This window comes from Thalassophryne amazonica, chromosome 12 (genome assembly GCF_902500255.1).
Source record: "Thalassophryne amazonica chromosome 12, fThaAma1.1, whole genome shotgun sequence".
In the NCBI taxonomy this organism is placed as follows: Eukaryota; Metazoa; Chordata; class Actinopteri; order Batrachoidiformes; family Batrachoididae; genus Thalassophryne; species Thalassophryne amazonica.
Genome location: NC_047114.1, coordinates 87,781,488 through 87,804,216, shown reverse-complemented (window position 1 = coordinate 87,804,216; position 22,729 = coordinate 87,781,488). Strand labels below are relative to the sequence as shown.

At 40.2% G+C, this 22,729-nt stretch overlaps 1 protein-coding gene across 3 annotated transcripts in view; it reads left to right on the top strand.

Moving 5' to 3' along the window:
* Positions 1-22,729, top strand: part of clcn2a (chloride channel, voltage-sensitive 2a) — a 150,913-nt gene that overhangs the window by 73,861 nt on the left and 54,323 nt on the right. For all 3 annotated transcript variants that reach the window (XM_034182674.1, XM_034182673.1, XM_034182672.1), the window contains exon 3: positions 12,690-12,821. In XM_034182674.1, coding sequence (XP_034038565.1) covers positions 12,690-12,821 — 132 coding nt within the window. The remainder of the gene's footprint in view (positions 1-12,689; positions 12,822-22,729) is intronic.

Sequence of the window (22,729 nt, the reverse complement as noted above, 5' to 3'; positions counted from 1 at the left end):
CCCACGTTTGATGCACATTAAGAAGAATGTGGTGTAGCTACCTTGTTGTACATCAACCATGTTGTAAAATCCAGGGACCTCATTTATTCTCCATTTGTGCTTAAACCCTGCTTAGGCACATTTAGACACAAAGTATGAATTTTATCAACTTCTAAATAGATTTAGAAATGTGTGTAAATATACACACAGTTCTGACTGTCTGTACTCACAGCATCTATTGGTAGAACAGGGAAACTGCAACTATAAAAAATTGTTGCCATTTTCAAACAATGTTTATTTCCTGAAATTAATAAGTGTACAATTAGCAGTTATGTGGCATTAGAAACAAATGTGTAGCCTCATTAGTGACAAAACCTACAAAAGACACAGCAACATTTGACTTCAGCATTTAAATAAAAAATAGACCTTACCATCCAAATAAACAAACAAAAAACCATCAGTTTTCATCTGTTTTCAGTTTTCACAAGGTAGAAAGGAAATAACTTCCCTCCCGTAATGTTTTATTAAAATAGGCCAACGTTATTTTCACTGGTCAAATTTAATTATGAATGTTATCTTCATAAAGACGACAGCATGGTGATGTCACGGAAGCACAAATGATTGTGGGATCACTCTGATGATAATAATTGTCCATGTATTCTGTTAACTGGAAAGTTTTTTGGTATATGGCGTGGTGAGCTTCTAGAAACTGTGTGACACCATTAGTGTCATGCTCATGGTGTCACCCACCCAATGGTGGGGTTCAAAATTATTGCTAGATGTGCCATTGCTACCTAGTTGTGCATTATTTTCTTTTTTTTTTTTTTCTTTTTTTTTGTCTCCCTGCTATGACTACACACTTTTATCTTTGTCTCACACACTCATCTTCAACTGCTTTGTCCAATGAAGGGTCGTGGAGGGCTGGAGCCTATCCCAGCAGTCATAGAGCGCGAGGTGGGCTACACCCAGGACAGGACGCCAGTCTGTCGCAGGGCCACAAACAACCACATTCACACCCACTCGCATACCTACAGACAATTAAAGATTCCAATCCACCAAACCTGCATGTCTTTGAATGTGGGAGGAAACCGGAGCACCTGGAGGAAACCCACACAAACACGGGGAGAACATGCAAACTCCACACAGAAAGGCCACAGGCGGGAATTGAACCCATGACCTTCACGCTGTGGGGCAGCAGTGCTAACCACTAAGCCACTGTGCTGCCCTAATCTGTCTCACAAAAGTTAATTTTCTTTGCTCTTTCAGCCTTTATTCCAGTGAGGAACACAAGGAACAAGTTGATGTTTTGTTACCATATGTGGTTAGTTGAGGGCATTTCTGAAAGCAAATGAACATGCTGTGTTTTGGAAAATCTGAGATTTATCAACAGCAGATACTTATGCCCCCGTCACACAGAATGGTGTCAGAATTATGAATTGACGCACATCTGAAAAGTGTCGGATTTCAGTTCCAAAATGTTCTGACAGCCATCTGTGGAAGTCAGCACAGTTGTTCAAAATCAGCCAGCGGCCTCTATTGTGATGTGCATGTTCAAAACTCTCCGGGCACGGTCAAGATGGGATACCTATTCAACGGCGGTCCATGTGCAGTCTGAGGGCCTTGCCTTACAATATAAAGCGCCTTGGGGCAACTGTTTGTTGTGATTTGGCGCTATATAAATAAAATTGATTTGATTTGATCATTTGTTGAATGAGGGTCGGGGTGAAGATATGGTAAACCTGTCTCAATTCTTTCCAATGTCCTCTAGCCGACTGGGCCATGTCAGTGTTGCAGTCAGCGCCCTCTGCTGGCTGCTGATGGCTCACCACATGCATGCATGTGTGTTTTTCTTGCTGTAATCTGATCTGTCACAGTAATTTATATCTCTCGACATCAGTGCAGATAAGGCTCTCGAGGAGCACTGGGCTTCAGAGTGATGCCCTCAACCAGGCTTTGCTGACAGACTGAGTGTGTGAGTGTGCACGTCTCACAAATGTGCCTGTTTTTATTTCCTCTGCAGAGGTGATGTTTGTTAGCAGGATCATTTTTCTAAAGAATGTGGTGAGGCATAGCCGTGGGAAGAAGATTTGGGTTGGGGGTGCTGTACAGGGTGTCCCGCTAAGGAAAAAAATAACACAGTTCAAAAAGTCCACACAATATTTAAACGACACTAAATTTACAGCATTTAATTTAAATCCCTGCTCTGTGTAAGGTACAAATATCGGCCACCACACACAGACATTATGAGCATCGACAAATAAAAGATGCACCTAATGACCCTATATCCTGTGCTGGGCTATATGTGGTGGTGGACATTTAGTGTGTGGTTCTGTGCTCTTTTTCTGGACCTATCCTGAGCAATTCTGCAAAATAGTTTTTTTTTTTTTTGTTGTTGTTTTTTTGAGCTAATGCTCTTGGATTGTGTTGCCTGAGGAGGATGTTGAGGAAACTGCTCAGCATCTGGGCATGCCACACTGAGGTCCTGTCAGAGCACCTTCAGTCATAGACTTAGACTACAGTGGTGCACCACAGAACGCCACAGGAGGTTTTTCCTACCTGTGGCAATCAGGCTGTATAATTCCTCCCCCTTCTGTAGGATAAATACATAACAGAGTTAGTCAGAGTTATTCAGCTACTCAGAGTTATGTGCAATATTGTTGAACATCTTGTGCAAATGTCTTAAAAAACATTGTTTACTGTTACTGCTTCTGTACTTTATCAAAATAATTTCTTTCGGGAGAATAAAGTTATTCTTATTAAAACTTGCAGGATAACTGCCATTAAATATTGCAGAGTATCAAATGAACAGCCTGGAGCTACAAACCATCAAGTGCATTAAAAATGGATGTAATGCCCATGCCTTGCATGACAGCACCCTGATATTGGTGTGTCAGTGTGAATGGGTGTATGTGAGGCATCAGTGTAAAGCGCTTTGAGCTTCTGATGCAGATGGAAACGCGCTATCTAAATGCAGTCCATTTACTCAGGAGTCGAAATGCAAACTGCCTGATTCTCTCACTTTCCTTTTGTGATGTGGGATCATCCTCCAGTGCGCCGTGAGAACTCACTTTATGTATCTACGGTCTGCTTTCGCTGTATTTACAGCATCTACAAACGTGCATGGGCAGTGGTTCAGTAATATATAAAACTGAAATCTATCACAGCATAAACTTCAGTACATTGTTTGGTTGCAAAAGCAGCAAAGTTTCACCTACAGTGCAAAATGCAGATTAAGCCCACACTGTAAAAAAAAAAAAAAAAAAAATTAAAAATAAAAGAGAATCCCTTGTTTTACAGAAAAATTCAGGCAGCTGTGGTTATGAGGAGAATTCTATAAAAAATTACGGTAAATTTGTAAATGGGTTTTACATAAAATGTCAGTTTTACAGTGTAAACCTGTTGTAATTTTATTGTCTATTTAGAAGAAAAAATCTCTGGAAAACAGTCACCTTATGTTAGCCTCAAAATGTTAAAAAAAAAAAAAAACCCTTGTACTGTATTTGAGAAAATTATCATCTGTAAAGTCTAACTGTATTGCACAGTTTTTGGTATTTTGGTTTTCTGTTTAAACTACAGTCATTTGTAAATTCTACAATGGTATATGATTATTTTAACATTCTTATTGTTAAATTCACAGTTCAGTTTCATTTCACATTTTACACATTATTGCTGTAAATTAAACATTACTTCATAGTTTTTTTATGTTGTGATTTTACTGTTAATTTCACCAACTTTTTTTTTTTTTTTTACAGTGTATGTGTTTGTCAGTTACATTAAAATGAACCTGCTCCTATAAAAATAGCTTTGGATTCAATAAGTCATTAAAGTTCATACAAACAATTTTAAGGCACCAAATAAAATCTCAGTTGAATGAACAGTCTGAACAATTTCAGGTGCAAAATGGCAGCGCCAGTGCAACCTCAAGGTTTCTAAAACCAAAGAGCAGCACAGCACCACCTGCTGGCCTCCGTTACACACAGGAAAACAATTATAAGACATTATGTACATTTTCCAAAAAAAAAAAAAAAAAATTACCCATTGAATTTTCCAGTAATAATTAGTACGAATTGAGAGAAAGCAGCTCGGCGAGTTGGACAGAATGTGATTTTTCACACTTTTCTGCAGACGTGAGCCCGCGTGTGGATGTTCTCCAAAATGAGTCTTTGTGTCTTTGTCCTTGTGGCTAGTGATCTGATAAAACCTCCATAGATCACGCCACAGGCAAAAGCTCCACTACGTCAGGCCGGCGGTGCTCGCTCGCTGTTATCGAGGCCATTTAAAACAATCACTTTCATGTCGTCAGCAGAGTGATGCGTTTGCTGAGCGTGTGAGAGGTGCTTTTATTTTTAGACACTGGACAGCATTTGGTGTTCTTGCAATATTTAAATATAAAAAAGAGCCATTGTGCTCAGAAGGGTGTGTGTGTGTGTGTGTGTGTGTGTGTGTGTGTGTGTGTGTGTGTGTGTGGGAGCCCTGGGGTTCTGTGGGGGACAGACTACTCAGACAGACTACACATGCAGCCAAAGGCTCTGCTACTGATCCTGGTGCAGAGCTGAAACCCTGCACTGGCTCGTCTGCGCTTATGTTTATTTGAACTTTTTGGGAGTCGTGGACGTTACTCAGACCTCCGTTTATTAGGCACTCAGCCAGAAGTGGATCTGGGCTTGTGTTTGTCTATGAGGAGGCGTGCACGCAAACAGCCGAACTGAAAAACATTTGCTCATAAAGTTCCCAAAAACACTTGAAGAAGGAAAAAAATGGATTTTTGTAGATTCAATTGATCCAGAAGTGCACTCGGACAAGAGCGGACGGTCCTGGAGTTAATACTGCACATGTTTTTGTCTTTCTTATGTTACAACAGACGGCCACTTTGTTAGAATACATGGAACTGATCTGGATCCTGATCCATGCAAAATTTCACTTGATTTCTTGAAGATCAACATGTTGGCTTTCGAGAAACGGGAAAAAAAAAAAATCTCACGTTGATGTATAAAAGAAAAAAAAACAAATCTTTAACAGATTCTTTCTCATGATAAACTGAATGAAGTATTAAATGCGTCATTATGTCATGAAGGAAATGATGGACACAAACATCAGTGATGATTTTAAAATTCAGTTCTTCAAAGTTCTAGGTGTAACCAACTGGCCCACTTTTACTTTAAAGTTGTATGTGTGATGTAGAGCAGGTAGCTGAGCTGGGCTTCCAATACATAGACCCTGGTTTGAATCCCACTTAAGTGTAAGGTGGCACTTATGTCCACCTAGTTGTAAATGGGTACGCACCTTTGCTGGGGTAGTAACCACAGTCAGACTGGTGTCCTGTCTAGTGGGAGTCGTAGACTCTCATCCACTTCATGTTAGAGTCCAGAGATGAGCACTGGCACAATCAGGCCTTTGTAGTTCCAGGTATAACAAGCTGATATGGGTTCAGTACTTTATGGTTATAGATATAAAAACTGATCTGGGCTCAGTTCTTTATAGTTCCGGGTATAACAAACTGATCTGGGCATATGTTTTTAGTTCCCATCATAGCAAACTGATCTGGGTTCAGTTTTGTGTAGTTCCCGGTATAGCAAACTGATCTGGGTTCAGTTCTGTGTAGTTCCCGGTATAGAAAACTGATCTGGGTTCAGTTCTGTGTAGTTCCCGGTATACCAAACTGATCTGGGTTCCGTTTTTTTGGAGTTCCCGGTATACCAAACTGATCTGGGTTCCGTTTTTTTGGAGTTCCCGGTATACCAAACTGATCTGGGTTCCGTTTTTTTGGAGTTCCCGGTATACCAAACTGATCTGGGTTCCGTTTTTTTTGGAGTTCCCGGTATACCAAACTGATCTGGGTTCCGTTTTTTTGGAGTTCCCGGTATACCAAACTGATCTGGGTTCCGTTTTTTTGGAGTTCCCGGTATAACAGACTGATCTGGGTTCCGTTTTTTTGGAGTTCCCAATATAGCAGACTGATCTGGGTTCCGTTTTTTTGGAGTTCCCGGTATAACAGACTGATCTGGGTTCCGTTTTTTTGGAGTTCCCGGTATAACAGACTGATCTGGGTTCCGTTTTTTTGGAGTTCCCGGTATAACAGACTGATCTGGGTTCAGTTTTGTGGAGTTCCCAGTATAGCAAACTGATCTGGGTTCAGTTCTTTGTAGTTCCCGGTATAGCAAACTGATCTGGGTTCAGTTTTGTGTAGTTCCCGGTATAACAAACTGATCTGGGTGAAACTAAACTGAATTATATTTATTTCTTGCAAGGTTTTATTGCCAAAATCTAATGGGGCCTGTTTTCAGGCTGAAGTTAACTTCTGTCCAAAATGCATAAATAAATCATAAATAAAATAATAAACATTTGCCAAGAATTATTTTGAATACATTTCTAACTTCTTTTGCAGAGGTACAAAATGAAATGTACTAAATATCAGTTTCATTGACCTGGCAAATAAGGGACCTTTGACAAGTGAAGACAGAAATCAGAGGTCACATGGGTCAGACCACAGTTCATCGTTAGTGGATTATTGGTTTTAATCAGATTTGCTTTAGCGCCGCATTTGGATGTGCACATAGATAAGAAGTTTTTGTTTTGCTGCATCTTTGATTCAAACCTTCTCAGTGTGTGCTCGAATAGATTCCAGCCTCCCCAGGAGAACTAGTTAGATGGATAGATGGTGAAGGAGTAGCAGAGGTGCAGAAAATATCTGGTGTGTGGTTTGTTTTTTTTTTTTTTTATGGCAAGATCAGGGCTGGGCATCTATGAACGCCGCTGCGCCTGCGGATGTGAGCACAAGCCAAGATGCACAAGAAAAAAATATGTGCGCTTTGCAGGTGTCAGACACGTGTGTGTGTGTGTGTGGCTGTAGGAATGGGAATTTCCACGGCTTCTCTCACACAGAACTGTGCAATGAACTGTGAAATAAAAATGATAGAACCTGCAGTGAGCCTTTTTTTTTTCCTTTTTTTTTGTCAAATATGTTTATTAAACGTTTCCATATAAGAGACAAAACAACACTTATATAAGAGTTTTCACAAAAGTAAAAAGTTGCACTGCATCATTTCACTTTTTAGAGCTGAAAAATTAATACAATACCAAACAAACAAAAGAACGGTGGAATTCAAACTAAAAATTTAAGACGTGGCATTATATTGTGAGAAATAATAAGTTTTCCAAATTTTGTCAAAACTGTCAATTTTATTCTGTAAATTATACCGAATCTTCTCCATATGCAAAATATTAATGATTTCAGTTAGCCACATCTTAAACAGAGGAACTATATCTGTTTTCCATAGTGTTAAAATAACCTTTTTTGCAATTATCATCCCGTAAGTGACAGTATGCCGTTCAGAGGAGCTCATGCGTAAAAGAGAAGGGGAGTTTCCAAATAGAGCAATTTTTGGGTCTGGACTTGATGAACATTTATAAATTGTTGAGTACCAATTAAAAATATCATACCAGAATGTTTTAAGTTTGGGACAAGTCCAGAATAAGTGGGTCAGTGTGCCGTGTGTGTGTACGCATGTGCACGCCACATGCATGGGCACGTTGTCATCCAGCAGGTGGCGTGGCCAGCAGGCAGCTTGGCCCGTCAAAACATCCAGGTGTTCCCGTTGCTCTCTGGAGACTCGCTGTTCCTCTGTGCCTGGAATCATCCAGCAGTTAGTCTCCTGAACTGTCCATCAAATGATTGTCCTTCGTCCCCGCTGTGCTTTCTCCCAGGCTTCAGTCCTTCTTTTAGTTTATCTTAAAATCTGACAGCTTCCTCCATGATCACAGACACCTGAGGTAACTAGACTATAGAGTTTTTTTTTTTTCTTCATTTTTTCTTAAATGTCTTAGTAGCACATTTTTAGCTTCTCCGGGGACGTGCACATCTGTGAATGCTCTGGATGTCAGAGTGAACTCCAGGCTTTGACAGTGTCCACAGACAAGAGAGATGAAACATATGGAAGTAAATCTGTGCCATCAGAGTTTGAAAAACTGACGCTTCTTTTAGCTGACCTGCTCAGATTTATAGCTATAATGAATTGGGAGAACTTATTATTGTAACCGAGCATTGTTTTGTCTGAAGCCATGTTCTCCTGTACATACAGTTGTGTTCAAACTAAGACCCCATTTACAAAATAAAAATTAGATTATCATCTTTGACATCGGTATAACATAACTTAAAGTATTTTGAAGTATTCAAACTGATCTATGATCCCGGGTATGTGATAAATCGGCCCGACACCATAGTATGAGAAACATCCCCATATCATGATGCTTGAACTTAGGTTTTGGGGGTTGTCTGACAAACTGTCTGTGGCCCCTAGACCCAAAAAGAACAATCTTGCCTTCAACAGTCAACAACATAAAGTGTTGCGCCATTTCTCTTTTGTTCTGTAAGTTGTAACTTCTTCAGCACGTTGTTTTTTTTTTTTTTTTCTTCAGTGATGGGATGGGACTTTTTGGGGCTTCTTGCCAGTAGCTTGGCTTCACATAGGCGTTTTCTAAGTGTTACAGTACTCACAGGTAACTTTGGACCTTCTTTGATCACCCTGGAGCTGATCATTGGCTGACTCTTTGCCATTCTAACTACAGTATTCTTCGATCCATTTGAATGTTTTTCTGTTTTCTTGTCTTTCTGGTTTTGTTGCCATTTTAAAGCATTTGTGATCATTTTGGCTGAGCAGTCTGTCATTTTCTGCACTTCATATGTTCCCCTCTCCAATCAATTTTTTAATCAAAGTACGCTGTTTCTCTGAGCAATGTCTGGAATGATGTCTTTCACTCAGACTTTCAGAGAGAAATGCAGAAAACCAGAATGTATAACATTTGCTGCCTTCGTCTTTAAATAAGGGCCACCTGTTTGAAACCTGCTTTTGCACAGTAAAACACACACACACACACAAATTTTGCTTCATGTTTTGATTTTGAAGAGGATGTGCAGTGATCCCAATGCATTTGCATGTATGGAAATAAGCAATAAGGATTTTGAGCTCTACTCACTTTTTTAAATACACTGCTATTATTTTGAACACAACTCTACTGAATTGTGCCAGAACACATGGCAGTATGAATACCAAGTGAAACACATTTGCTAAAAGTGCTGATTCCACTTAACATACAGAATTTTCAGTTTTCAAATTGCCTTTTTCTTTACAAATGAAAAAAGTGACATATTTACAAATACAGATTTATTTGTAAAACCCACCACACATTTCAGTAAGTTGTGTGTGTGCAGCCAACCACTCATGTCAGGAAACTAATTTACCATAATGCACTGTGGCATGTGTCTAAACACTAAAACCTTCAAAATTAGGGGATTACTTTAAAACTAAAACATATAGCTGATATTTTCACTTTATAAAATGACTGACGTGATGTTAATTTAAATATCTTGTCCGGAATTAGTTTAACATTTTAACTATAAGTCAAAACTGTCTGCCTGTGCATTGCTTGGGTGATATTCCAGTGAGTCTGTATGGTGTGAAGAGAAATTGACTTTATTTTCCCGTCTGTCTTCCTTTTGCTCTTCATCTCCTTTTGCTCTGGTCACGAGGTCTCTTTTGCTGACAGAAGGCTGATCTGACACAGAAGCGCTTTCATTGTTGTCAGTAGCTGCTAGTGTACTGAAGTCAATGCTGAAAGTTATCGGTTTAGCTTTTATCTGTAACTTCTGCTAAAAAAATTTTTTTAGGGGTTTATCGGTTTAACTTTATAAAAGTTAACTTTTCAGTTAGCGGATTAACTGTTATTGAAGATAACTTTTTCGTTAGCTGTGCCCACCACTGCAGACGCATCGTCTCTAATTTGAAGACGAGGGTTGGAGGTGGCAGGAGTCTCACCCTGGACAAGACTAAATGTCTGCTTTGTGTTTTAAATGTTTACTTTCAGGCACTTTTCCCCAAAAAACTGTTAACCAGCATCATCATAAGCTGCACAAGAGCAGATGTTTTATAGATGTATTCTGTCCTTCTGCCTTTTCTTGAGTCCTTGAAAGAGCAGGTAATCAGACGTGAGTTATTTGCCATCTGCGTTTTGTTGATCTTTTATTTAAATACAGCAAAAGGGTCATTTCTTCAGGGTCAAAGGTTAAGACAAGGGTTTATGGTCATAGTTCAATAAAAATGTTCAGTTAGGTCAAGCATCAGTTTGCAGCTGATGTGTAATTTAAGGCAAATTCTGCTCACTAGGAGATACAGTGAGCTGTGAATTCATTGTCACGTTTATTTGGTGCAAATGGAAATGCTGCCTCACTAAGTGGTTACATATATCCAAGTCACTGGTGAAATTGGGTTTTTTTTGTGTGTTACCATGGTAACACTGCACTTGCTGACTAATTGCTGGATTGGAGCACCGGCCTGGTTATTTATGCCGACCACAACAACAGCTGGTTTCCCTGACAAGCTCCTCCACTTTACTGAAAGGTGGGTTTAATCAATGGCATCACCTGGTGGAGTCCACACTGAGAAGGGGGGTAGGGTTGGGGGGGGGGGGGGTGGTCCAGATTTACAGGAGTTAATTATGTGCATCAGTTATCTTTGACGCCTAGTGCTTGACAGCAGCAGTCCTGCTCATCTTTGTACAAGATATCGAAAAATGTGTATCAAAAATGCAGCGAGTGAATGAATGAGTTCATTCAATGAGTGCCTCAGGGCACGTCACACAAGTAAGGTCTAACCTTACCAAGCTCTAGAGCAAGCACACAGGCGACAGTGGTAAGGAAAAACTCCCTCTGATGATTTGAGGAAGAAACCTCAAGCAGACCAGACTCAACGGGGTGACCCTCTGCTTGTGCCATGCTACCACATAACGTAAGTAACATTTCAAAGGGCACATGCCCAAAATGTTAGCTGTACCTCTCTGCTGCCTGGACTTCTCTGAGCTTGTTACAGGGAATAAATGTAGCATCACATGCATGATGAAAATTAGGAGCAGGTGTGACTGAAATGACATGTTGATTACATTGAGCTTCACCTGAAATTAAGATGCTTGTGGACTAATGACAAAATTTGGTGCAAACATATTCCACTGTAAGAGTGTGTTTTGCAATGATGGTTCAAACCCCATGGACAAATGCAACTCCACATCTGTAATGTGGAGTTGCATCAGGAAGGGCATACGGCGTAAAACGTGTGCCAAATCAACAGGCAGATCCACCTTGAATCTGCTGTGGCGACCCCGAATGAAAACAAGCCGAAGGGGCTAAAGCCTCTTTCACCACTGGGCCAATGCAGAGTTGCGTAATGCGGTGTACTGACTATGTTGAACTTATGTAGCCCTGCATGCCAGATGCAAAGCGGTCTGCGAAATGGATGCAAAAAATTAAACATTTAATTTGTTCGCTGACATTCACCGTAAAGCACTGCGTCCAATGCTCTACACAAATCTATGCAACACTGTGCACCAAGCCTCCACAATTGTGCGCCACCCTACGCCAGTCCCGTGAAAAATCCTTTAGGTTTTTTTTATCAGTACATATCTGCATTGTTCGATTTTATTATTTGCTTATTTATACTTTGCTGGCAGTGAAGCTTCAAAACCACAGAAGAAGGGGCAGGCCAAAGCATACATATGCAGCCATTCCTATGTAATAGATACACAGCACAATACAGGCCCAGTGTGAAACGGGCTTAACTTGTAATGGTAAGAATTCGGAGATTTGGAATTCAAGCACCACGATGGATTCAGTGTTCCCCAGACTGTGCTGTGGGTGGAGTCACTGTAGTTTCTTTTTTGTTGTTGTTGGCGTTGGTGGTATAAGTATTTTTTAAAGATTATTTTTCACCTAGATTTGTTGGTAGGATTTCTTTTCACTAAATGTATTCCAACCCAGATACCTAAACTCAGACTTTGGTGCCACTTCTGGACAAGCCTGACATAGAGCTTACCTTTTGCACAGTAAAGTTTGAAGTGCCATTTGTGAATACCTATATTGGAGTGCTTGACAAAGGTTTCCCAACATGATCTCTTGCCCATGTGGTTATGTCAGCTATTGATGAATGATGGTTCTTGATGCAGTGCTGTCTAAGGGTGTTTACTCTTACATACTGAAATTGCTCCAGATTCATTAAATGAACATCATTTAATGATTTTATACACTGTAGAGGGGAGGAATATGCAAATACCTTCCAATCTTTCTTTGAGGAACACTGTTTTTACACATTTCACTAGTTTTTACCCAAATTTGTTGGCAAACTGAGGATCGACTGGGCATTGACTCAGTCTTTCATGCTTGCTATTACTACGTTTTACAGCTCCCATACCATATCGTGATCACTAGCATCTGTTGACATCACCTCTTTGAAATTACATAAATTCCCTTTCTTTTTCTTTTTTTTAAAGATCATTATTAGTCTTAAATTGCTTCATGACAACTTTTCTTGGAATGTGTTGCAGGTCTGATTTGCAGGAATTGATGTATATTCGGTTGACTATACAAGACATGAAATATCTGGAGTTCATACTATGTGCAATGAGATAAAGTCAAAGTAAATGTAAGAATTACAGCAATTTTTTTTATTTTTTTTATTTTAATTGCCTGTCATTCCTCTCTTTATTCGGTCTCCTCTAGTGCTGTCACCTCTTTCTGTTCTTTCCTCTCTGACTCGACCGGCTCTTTCAATTTATTCCAGCAGGGTTCACCCCGCGGTCCCGTCACAGTCTGAAGATTCATTTCAGAGAACGCTGTTTGTCTTTCTACTTTCCTGCTTCTAAGAATCTTCCTGCTTGTGTGCCCACAGTGTGCGCGTCACGCTTCCAGAAGTTTCTGATCTCTCAGGTGGGGGAGGACTGGATCTTCCTCATTCTGCTGGGTTTGCTCATGGCTCTGGTCAGCTGGGTCATGGACTATGCCATCGCCTTCTGCCAAGAAGGTAGGAAAGAGATGGAGTGCAAAAAAACACAATTCGATGATACTGTGCATTTAGTCGCTATAGCGGATCATCTGTGTTCATCTCACCCTGTCCTCGCTCATGCCAACCACAAATTTGCAAATTTCAGCTCCTCTGTGTCTCACTCAGACTGTCTTAACTCTGGCACTCTTTAATAGACTGTGTGTGATATTTTTAGCATCTGTGTGTTATATTGTCTATTATTTGTATTTGTGTTGTTAGACGTGTTCGCCAGTGTGACTTTAGGCTGCTGGTCTTCAGCCCAGGTGGACCTGTGCTTTAATCTGTCCCTGATTCTGGTTACTGATTGGATCTAACTGCTTTCACACTTTTGAGGATGATGCTGCATTTTGTTCAGTATTTTAAAAAACTCCATGAGAGTTATAAGGATTAATCTGAATATTTTATTTGCACAGGGGCTGAAGGTGCTCCGTGCCCGTGTCCACACTCCCTCTGTGCGCTGTTGCACACAAATTCACCCACGTAACTGAGCGTGTTTGTGTTCTTATAATTAACATTAAAAAATACGGCATTAAATTGTTTCAACAGACGGTATTTACAGAAACGGGTAAGTAATTAGTCCCCTCAGTGGAAATGCACAGAACAGCTCTCCTCAGCTGTGGAAGTCACACACACCTGTGTGCATGTTTGTTTGTGTGTGTGTCTGGTTTCTTTTCTGTTTAGACACAGCTGCTTCACACCACAAAGTGGAAGTAAACATTAAATGATTTAATATGCCTGATGGTCTGTTGTCAGTCAGCAGCTTCTTTTATGCCGAAGGCTGCACACACAGTGCGCACAAACCACAAAAGGGCTTTTACCATTCATTAAAAAAAATATATATATATAAGAAATTTAAGTTTTTGCCAGTAGCACTGCCATAATTTTTTTGTTTTTAATAATCCCCCACCATGGTGATTCTGAGGCAAGCTCAGCTCGCCACATCATGCATTCATTTGGCATATGCAACATGGCGAAGGCAAGGTACAGTGCATCTGGAAAGTATTTACAGTGCTTCATTTTTTCCACATTTTATGTTATAGCCTTATTCCAAAATGGATGAAATTCATTTTTTCCTCAATTTTACAAACAATACCCCATATTGACAATGTGAAAAAAGGTTTTTTGAGATTCTTGCAAATGTGTAAAAGTAAAAAAAAAAAAAAACTGTCAAATCACATGTACATGAGTTTTCACAGCCTTTGCCATGACGCACAGAACGTTTCTACAGCTTAATTGGAGTCCACCTGGGGTAAATTCAGTAGATTGCACATGATTTGGAAACGCACACACTTGTCTACATATAAGATCCCACAGTTGACAGTGTGTGTCAGAGGACAAATAAGCATGAAGTCAAAAGAAATGTCTGTAGACCTCCAAGACAGGATTGTGTCAAAGTACAAATTTGGGGAAGGCTACAGTAACATTTCTGCTGCTTTGAAGGTCCCATTGAGCACAGTGGCCTCCATCATGAAAAATTGAAGGGAGAAGTGTCTTAGTCAGAGAGGTGACCAATCAATCAATCAATCAATTTTATTTATATAGCGCCAAATCACAACAAACAGTTGCCCCAAGGCGCTTTATATTGTAAGGCAAGGCCATACAATAACTACGTAAAAACCCCAACGGTCAAAACGACCCCCTGTGAGCAAGCACTTGGCGACAGTGGGAAGGAAAAACTCCCTTTTAACAGGAAGAAACCTCCAGCAGAACCAGGCTCAGGGAGGGGCAGTCTTCTGCTGGGACTGGTTGGGGCTGAGAGAGAGAACCAGGAAAAAGACATGCTGTGGAGGGGAGCAGAGATCAATCACTAATGATTAAATGCAGAGTGGTGCATACAGAGCAAAAAGAGAAAGAAACACTCAGTGCATCATGGGAACCCCCCAGCAGTCTAAGTCTATAGCAGCATAACTAAGGGATGGTTCAGGGTCACCTGATCCAGCCCTAACTATAAGCTTTAGCAAAAAGGAAAGTTTTAAGCCTAATCTTAAAAGTAGAGGGGGTGTCTGTCTCCCTGATCTGAATTGGGAGCTGGTTCCACAGGAGAGGAGCCTGAAAGCTGAAGGCTCTGCCTCCCATTCTACTCTTACAAACCCTAGGAACTACAAGTAAGCCTGCAGTCTGAGAGCAAAGCGCTCTATTGGGGTGATATGGTACTATGAGGTCCCTAAGATAAGATGGGACCTGATTATTCAAAACCTTATAAGTAAGAAGAAGAATTTTAAATTCTATTCTAGAATTAACAGGAAGCCAATGAAGAGAGGCCAACACGGGTGAGATATGCTCTCTCCTTCTAGTCCCCGTCAGTACTCTAGCTGCAGCATTTTGAATTAACTGAAGGCTTTTCAGGGAACTTTTAGGACAACCTGATAATAATGAATTACAATAGTCCAGCCTAGAGGAAATAAATGCATGAATTAGTTTTTCAGCATCACTCTGAGACAAGACCTTTCTAATTTTAGAGATATTGCGTAAATGCAAAAAAGCAGTCCTACATATTTGTTTAATATGCGCATTGAATGATGAAAATGACTCCAAGATTTCTCACAGTATTACTAGAGGTCAGGGTAATGCCATCCAGAGTAAGGATCTGGTTAGACACCATGTTTCTAAGATTTGTGGGGCCAAGTACAATAACTTCAGTTTTATCTGAGTATAAAGGCAGGAAATTAGAGGTCATCCATGTCTTTATGTCTGTAAGACAATTCTGCAGTTTAGCTAATTGGTGTGTGTCCTCTGGCTTCATGGATAGATAAAGCTGGGTATCATCTGCGTAACAATGAAAATTTCAGCAATGCCGTCTAATAATACTGCCTAAGAGAAGCATGTATAAAGTGAATAAAATTGGTCCTAGCACAGAACCTTGTGGAACTCCATAATTAACCTTAGCCTGTGAAGAAGATTCCCCATTTACATGAACAAATTGTAATCTATTAGATAAATATGATTCAAACCACCGCAGCGCAGTGCCTTTAATACCTATGGCATGCTCTAATCTCTGTAATAAAATTTTATGGTCAACAGTATCAAAAGCAGCACTGAGGTTTAACAGAACAAGCACAGAGATGAGTCCACTGTCTGAGGCCATAAGATCATTTGTAACCTTCACTAATGCTGTTTCTGTACTATGATGAATTCTAAAACCTGACTGAAACTCTTCAAATATAGACCATTCCTCTGCAGATGATCAATTAGCTGTTTTACAACTACCCTTTCAAGACTTTTTGAGAGAAAAGGAGAGTTGGAGATTGGCCTATAATTGGCTAAGATAGCTGGGTCAAGTGATGGCTTTTTAAGTAATGGTTTAATTACTGCCACCTTAAAAGCCTGTGGTACATAGCCAACTAATAAAGATAGATTGATCATATTTAAGATCGAAGCATTAAATAATGGTAGGGCTTCCTTGAGCAGCCTGGTAGGAATGGGGTCTAATAGACATGTTGATGGTTTGGATGAAGTAACTAATGAAAATAACTCAGACAGAACAATCTGAGAGAAAGAGTCTAACCAAATACCGGCATCATTGAAAGCAGCCAAAGATAACGATACGTCTTTGGGATGGTTATGAGTAATTTTTTCTCTAATAGTTAAAATTTTATTAGCAAAGAGTCTTGAAGTCATTACTAGTTAAATGAATACTCAGCTCAATAGAGCTCTGACTCTTTGTCAGCCTGGCTACAGTGCTGAAAAGAAACCTGGGGTTGTTCTTATTTTCTTCAATTAGTGATGAGTAGAAAGATGTCCTAGCTTTACGGAGGGCTTTTTTATAGAGCAACAGACTCTTTTTCCAGGCTAAGTGAAGATCTTCTAAATTAGTGAGACGCCATTTCCTCTCCAACTTACGGGTTATCTGCTTTAAGCTGCGAGTTTGTGAGTTATACCACGGAGTCAGGCACTTATGATTTAAAGCTCTCTTTTTCAGAGGAGCTACAGCATCCAAAGTTGTCTTCAATGAGGATGTAAAACTATTGACGAGATACTCTATCTCACTTACAGAGTTTAGGTAGCTACTCTGCACTGTGTTGGTATATGGCATTAGAGAACATAAAGAAGGAATCATATCCTTAAACCTAGTTACAGCGCTTTCTGAAAGACTTCTAGTGTAATGAAACTTATTCCCCACTGCTGGGTAGTCCATCAAAGTAAATGTAAATATTAAGAAATGATCAGACAGAAGGGAGTTTTCAGGGAATACTGTTAAGTCTTCAATTTCCATACCATAAGTCAGAACAAGATCTAAGATATGATTAAAGTGGTGGGTGGACTCATTTACATTTTGAGCAAAGCCAACTGAGTCTAATAATAGATTAAATGCAGTGTTGAGGCTGTCATTCTCAGCATCTGTGTGGATGTTAAAATCGCCCACTATAATGATCTTATCTGAGCTAAGCACTAAGTCAGACAAAAGGTCTGAAAATTCACAGAGAAACTCACAGTAACGACCAGGTGGACGATAGATAATAACAAATAAAACTGGTTTTTGGGACTCCCAATTTGGATGGACAAGACTAAGAGTCAAGCTTTCAAATGAATTAAAGCTCTGTCTGGGTTTTTGATTAATTAATAAGGTAGAATGGAAGATTGCTGCTAATCCTCCGCCTCGGCCCGTGCTACGAGCATTCTGGCAGTTAGTGTGACTCGGGGGTGTTGACTCATTTAAACTAACATATTCATCCTGCTGTAACCAGGTTTCTGTAAGGCAGAATAAATCAATATGTTGATCAATTATTATATCATTTACTAACAGGGACTTAGAAGAGAGAGACCTAATGTTTAATAGACCACATTTAACTGTTTTAGTCTGTGGTGCAGTTGAAGGTGCTATATTATTTTTCTTTTTGAATTTTTATGCTTAAATAGATTTTTGCTGGTTATTGGTAGTCTGGGAGCAGGCACCGTCTCTACGGGGATGGGATAATGAGGGGATGGCAGGGGGAGAGAAGCTGCAGAGAGGTGTGTAAGACTACAACTCTGCTTCCTGGTCCCAACCCTGGATAGTCACGGTTTGGAGGATTTAAGAAAATTGGCCAGATTTCTAGAAATGAGAGCTGCTCCATCCAAAGTGGGATGGATGCCGTCTCTCCTAACAAGACCAGGTTTTCCCCAGAAGCTTTGCCAATCATCTATGAAGCCCACCTCATTTTTGGACACCACTCAGACAGCCAGCAATTCAAGGAGAACATGCGGCTAAACATGTCACTCCCGGTCCGATTGGGGAGGGGCCCAGAGAAAACTACAGAGTCCGACATTGTTTTTGCAAAGTTACACACCGATTCAATGTTAATTTTAGTGACCTCCGATTGGTGTAACCGGGTGTCATTACTGCCGACGTGAATTACAATCTTACCAAATTTACGCTTAGCCTTAGCCAGCAGTTTCAAATTTCCTTCAATGTCGCCTGCTCTGGCCCCCGGAAGACAATTGACTATGGTTGCTGGTGTTGCTAACTTCACATTTCTCAAAACAGAGTCGCCAATAACCAGAGTTTGATCCTCAGCGGGTGTGTCATCGAGTGGGGAAAACCAAGAACCTGATGGTCACTCTGTCAGAGCTCCAGCATTCCTCTGTGGAGAGAGGAGAACCTTCCAGAAGGACAACCATCATTGCAGCAATCTGCCAATCAGGCCTGTATGGTAGAGTGGACAGATGGAAACCACTCCTTAATAAAAGGTACATGGCAGCCCACCTGGAGTTTGCCAAAAGGCACCTGAAGGACTTTTAGACCAAGAGAAACAAACTTCTCTGTTCTGATGAGACAAAGATTGAACACTTTGGTCTGAATGCCAGGCATCATGTTTGGAGGAAACCAGGCACCATCCCTACAGTGAAGCATGGTGGTTGCAGCATCATGCTGTGGGGATGTTTTTCAGCAGCAGGAACTGGGAGACTATTCAGGATTGAGGGAAAGATGAATGCAGCAATGTACAGAGACATCCTGGATGACAGTTCATCTTTCAGCAGGACAGTGACCCAAAGCACACAGCCAAGATAAAAAAAGAAGTGGCTCCAGGACAACTGTAAATGTTCTTGAGTGGCCCAGCCAGAGTCCAGACCTGAATCTGATTGAACATCTCTGGAGAGATCTAAAAATGTCTGTGCACCGATGTTCCCCATCCAACCTGATGGAGCTTGAGAGGTGCTGCAAAGAGAAATGGACAAAACTGCCCAAAGATAGGTGCACCAAGCTTGTGGCATCATATTCAAGAAGACTTGAGGCTGTAATTTCTGCCAAAGGTGTATCAACAAAGTATTGAGCAAAGGGTGTGAATACTTATGTACACGTGATTTCTTAGCTTTTTAACATATAGGGTGTCTCAAAAAATGTACCCAAAAGTATTTTGACAGCACAGAAAAACCAATCAATATCAGACATTTTCTGCATAACCATGTGGCTGAATCATGTCATTTTTCTCCCCAATTTAGTTCAGTCTTTCCTTTTTTGATGTTTTAACCCTTTATCTTTTACACCACATGATCAATGTAACCTCCTCATCTGAAGTTTCAGAGAACTTGATGATTTTTGTTCTCTGAATTAGGGACTTTAATGTCTTGCAGAACAAACTTTAGGGTTCCTGAATTAAGAAAAACACAATTATTTCCAAGTAAAACCATTTCTTGGTATTCAAAAGCCAATATATAACACAGCTTTCATTATGTTTAAACAGTCCATATGTCCTGAGGTACATGTAACTATGTAATTTGATAACATGTCTACTGCAAATTCACACAGTGCACATGCACTGCAAAGGTTCACAACACAACAGAAGTGCTCATAGCACAAACAGCGGTTTCTGCAGAGAGAAATGAACTGTTTAGTGCATAGTGATTATTCAAAACCTTATAAGTAAGAAGAAGAATTTTAAATTCTATTCTAGAATTAACAGGAAGCCAGTGAAGAGAGGCCAATATGGGTGAAATATGCTCTCTCCTTCTAGTCCCTGTCAGTACTCTAGCTGCAGCATTTTGAATTAACTGAAGGCTTTTCAGGGAACTTTTAGGACAACCTGATAATAATGAATTACAATAGTCCAGCCTAGAAGAAATACATGCATGAATTAGCTTTTCAGCATCACTCTGAGACAAGACCTTTCCAATTTTAGAGATATTGTGCAAATGCAAAAAAAATAGTCCTACATATTTGCTTAATATGCGCATTGAAGGACATATCCTGATCAAAAATGACTCCAAGATTTCTCACAGTATTACTGGAGGTCAGGGTGATGCCATCCAGAGTAAGGATCTGGTTAGACACCATGTTTCTAAGATTTGTGGGGCCAAGTACAATAACTTCAGTTTTATCTGAATTTAAAAGCAGGAAAAAGAGGTCATCCATGTCTTTATGTCTGAAAGACATTCCTGCAGTTTAACTAATTGGTGTGTGTCCTCTGACTTCATTAGATAAATATGATTCAAACCACTGCAGCGCAGTGCCTTTAATACCTATGGCATGCTCTAATCTCTGTAATAAAATTTTATGGTCAACAGTATCAAAAGCTGCACTGAGGTCTAACAGGATGAGTCCACTGTCTGAGGCCATAAGAAGATCATTTGTAACCTTCACTAATGCTGTTGCTGTACTATGATGAATTCTAAAACCTGACTGAAACTCTTCAAATAGACCATTCCTCTGCAGATGATCAGTTAGCTGTTTTGCAACTACCCTTTCAAGAATTGGAGATTGGCCTATAATTAGCTAAGATAGCTGGATCAAGTGATGGCTTTATAAGTAATGGTTTAATTACTGCCACCTTAAAAGCCTGTGGTACATAGCCAACTAATAAAGATAGATTGATCATATTTAAGATCAAAGCATTAATTAATGGTAGGGCTTCCTTGAGCAGCCTGGTAGGAATGGGGTCTAATAGACATGTTGATGGTTTGGAGGAAGTGACTAATGAAAGTAACTCAGACAGAACAATCAGAGAGAAAGAGTCTAACCAAAGGAGGATGTAAAGCTATTGATGAGATAATCTATCTCACTCACAGTTTAGGTAGCTACTCTGCCCTGTGTTGGTATATGGCATTGAAGAACATAACAAAGAAGGAATCATATCCTTAAACCTAGTTACAGCACTTTCAGAAAGACATCTACTGTAATGAAACATTCCCCACTGCTGGGTAGTCCATTAAAGTAAATGTAAATGGTATTAAGAAATGATCAGACAAAAAGGAGTTTTCAGGGAATACTGTTAAGTCTTCAATTTCTATACCATGTGTCAGAACAAGATCTAAAGTGTGGCTAAAGTGGTGGGTGGGCTCATTTGCATTTTGAGTGAAGCCAACTGAGTCTAATAATAGATTAAATGCAGTTTTGAGGCTGTCATTCTCAGCATCTGTGTGGATGTTAAAATCACCCACTATAATTATCTTATCTGAGCTAAGCACTAAGTCAGACAAAAGGTCTGAAAAATCACAAAGAAACTCATAGTAACGACCAGGTGGACGATAGATAATAACAAATAAAACTGGTTTTTGAGACTTCCAATTTGGATGGACAAGACTAAGAGTCAAGCTTTCAAATAATTAAAGCTCTGTCTGGGTCTTTGATTAATTAATAAGCTGGAATGGAAGATTGCTGCTAATCCTCCTCCTCGACTCGTGCTTCGAGCATTCTGGCAGTTAGTGTGACTCGGGGGTGTTGACTCATTTAAACTAACATATTCATCCTGCTGTAACCAGGTTTCTGTAAGGCAGAATAAATCAATATGTTGATCAATTATTATATCATTTACTAACAGGGACTTAGAAGAGAGAGACCTAATGTTTAATAGACCACATTTAACTGTTTTAGTCTGTGGTGCAGTTGAAGGTGCTATATTATTTTTTTCTTTTTGAATTTTTATGCTTAAATAGATTTTTGCTGGTTATTGGTGGTCTGGGAGCAGGCACCGTCTCTACGGGGATGGGGTATTGGGGGGATGGCAGGGGGAGAGAAGCTGCAGAGAGGTGTGTAAGACTACAACTCTGCTTCCTGGTCCCAACCGTGGATAGTCACGATTTGGAGGGTTTAATAAAATTGGCCAGATTTCTAGAGATGAGAGCTGCTCCATCCAAAGTGGGATGGATGCCGTCTCTCCTAACAAGACCAGGTTTTCCCCAGAAGCTTTGCCAATTATCTATGAAGCCCACCTCATTTTTTGGTATTGTTGCTCTTGTTGGACTGCCTCACTGTGTACTAGACCCCGTTTACTGTCACAGTAAACTGCTTTTACCTGTAGAGCTTGTTGTCTGAGTCCTGCATTTGCGTCCAGCCTAACCAGTTACCCAGACCAGATACTCCCGTTTTGTTCGGGGTCACCACAGTGGATAGAGCCAGAGCCACATTGGTATTTGGCACACATTTTACGCCGGATGCCCTTCCTGACGCAACTCCACTGTAACTTGGAGAAACACACACAGCTGCTGGTGTTCTATTAAAATTCAGTGTTTACAATGATCAGATAAACAGTGGCAGTTCAATATAGGTTAAAATGATGCACACGTGCTGGTATTTATTCTGAATGACAGCTGACTGAACCAATTAACTGACCAACCAGGATTAACTAATCCTGCTTTATAGCCACATAATAAATCTCTGTGACATGTTATGTGCAGTTCATGATTTGCTGCTTTTGAGTCGTGGCTAAATTCAGCCTGGATTTCTCAAATTCTGTTTTAATCTGCCGTCTAGGTTTAGTAAAATACCCTCCTGGTTGGCAGAGCTGAGGAAGTGTTATTTAGTTACTTTATGGTGGTCAAGAGGTTAAGTCCACTTCTTTCCAGAGCAGAAGGTTCCTCGTTCAAGACCGCCCCTGCCCCACTCTCCTTGTAATGTGGAGTTATGTCAGGACAGGCATCCGGTGTAAAAGTTGTCAAATCAACATGCGGAGCCACCTCCGATCTGCTGTGGC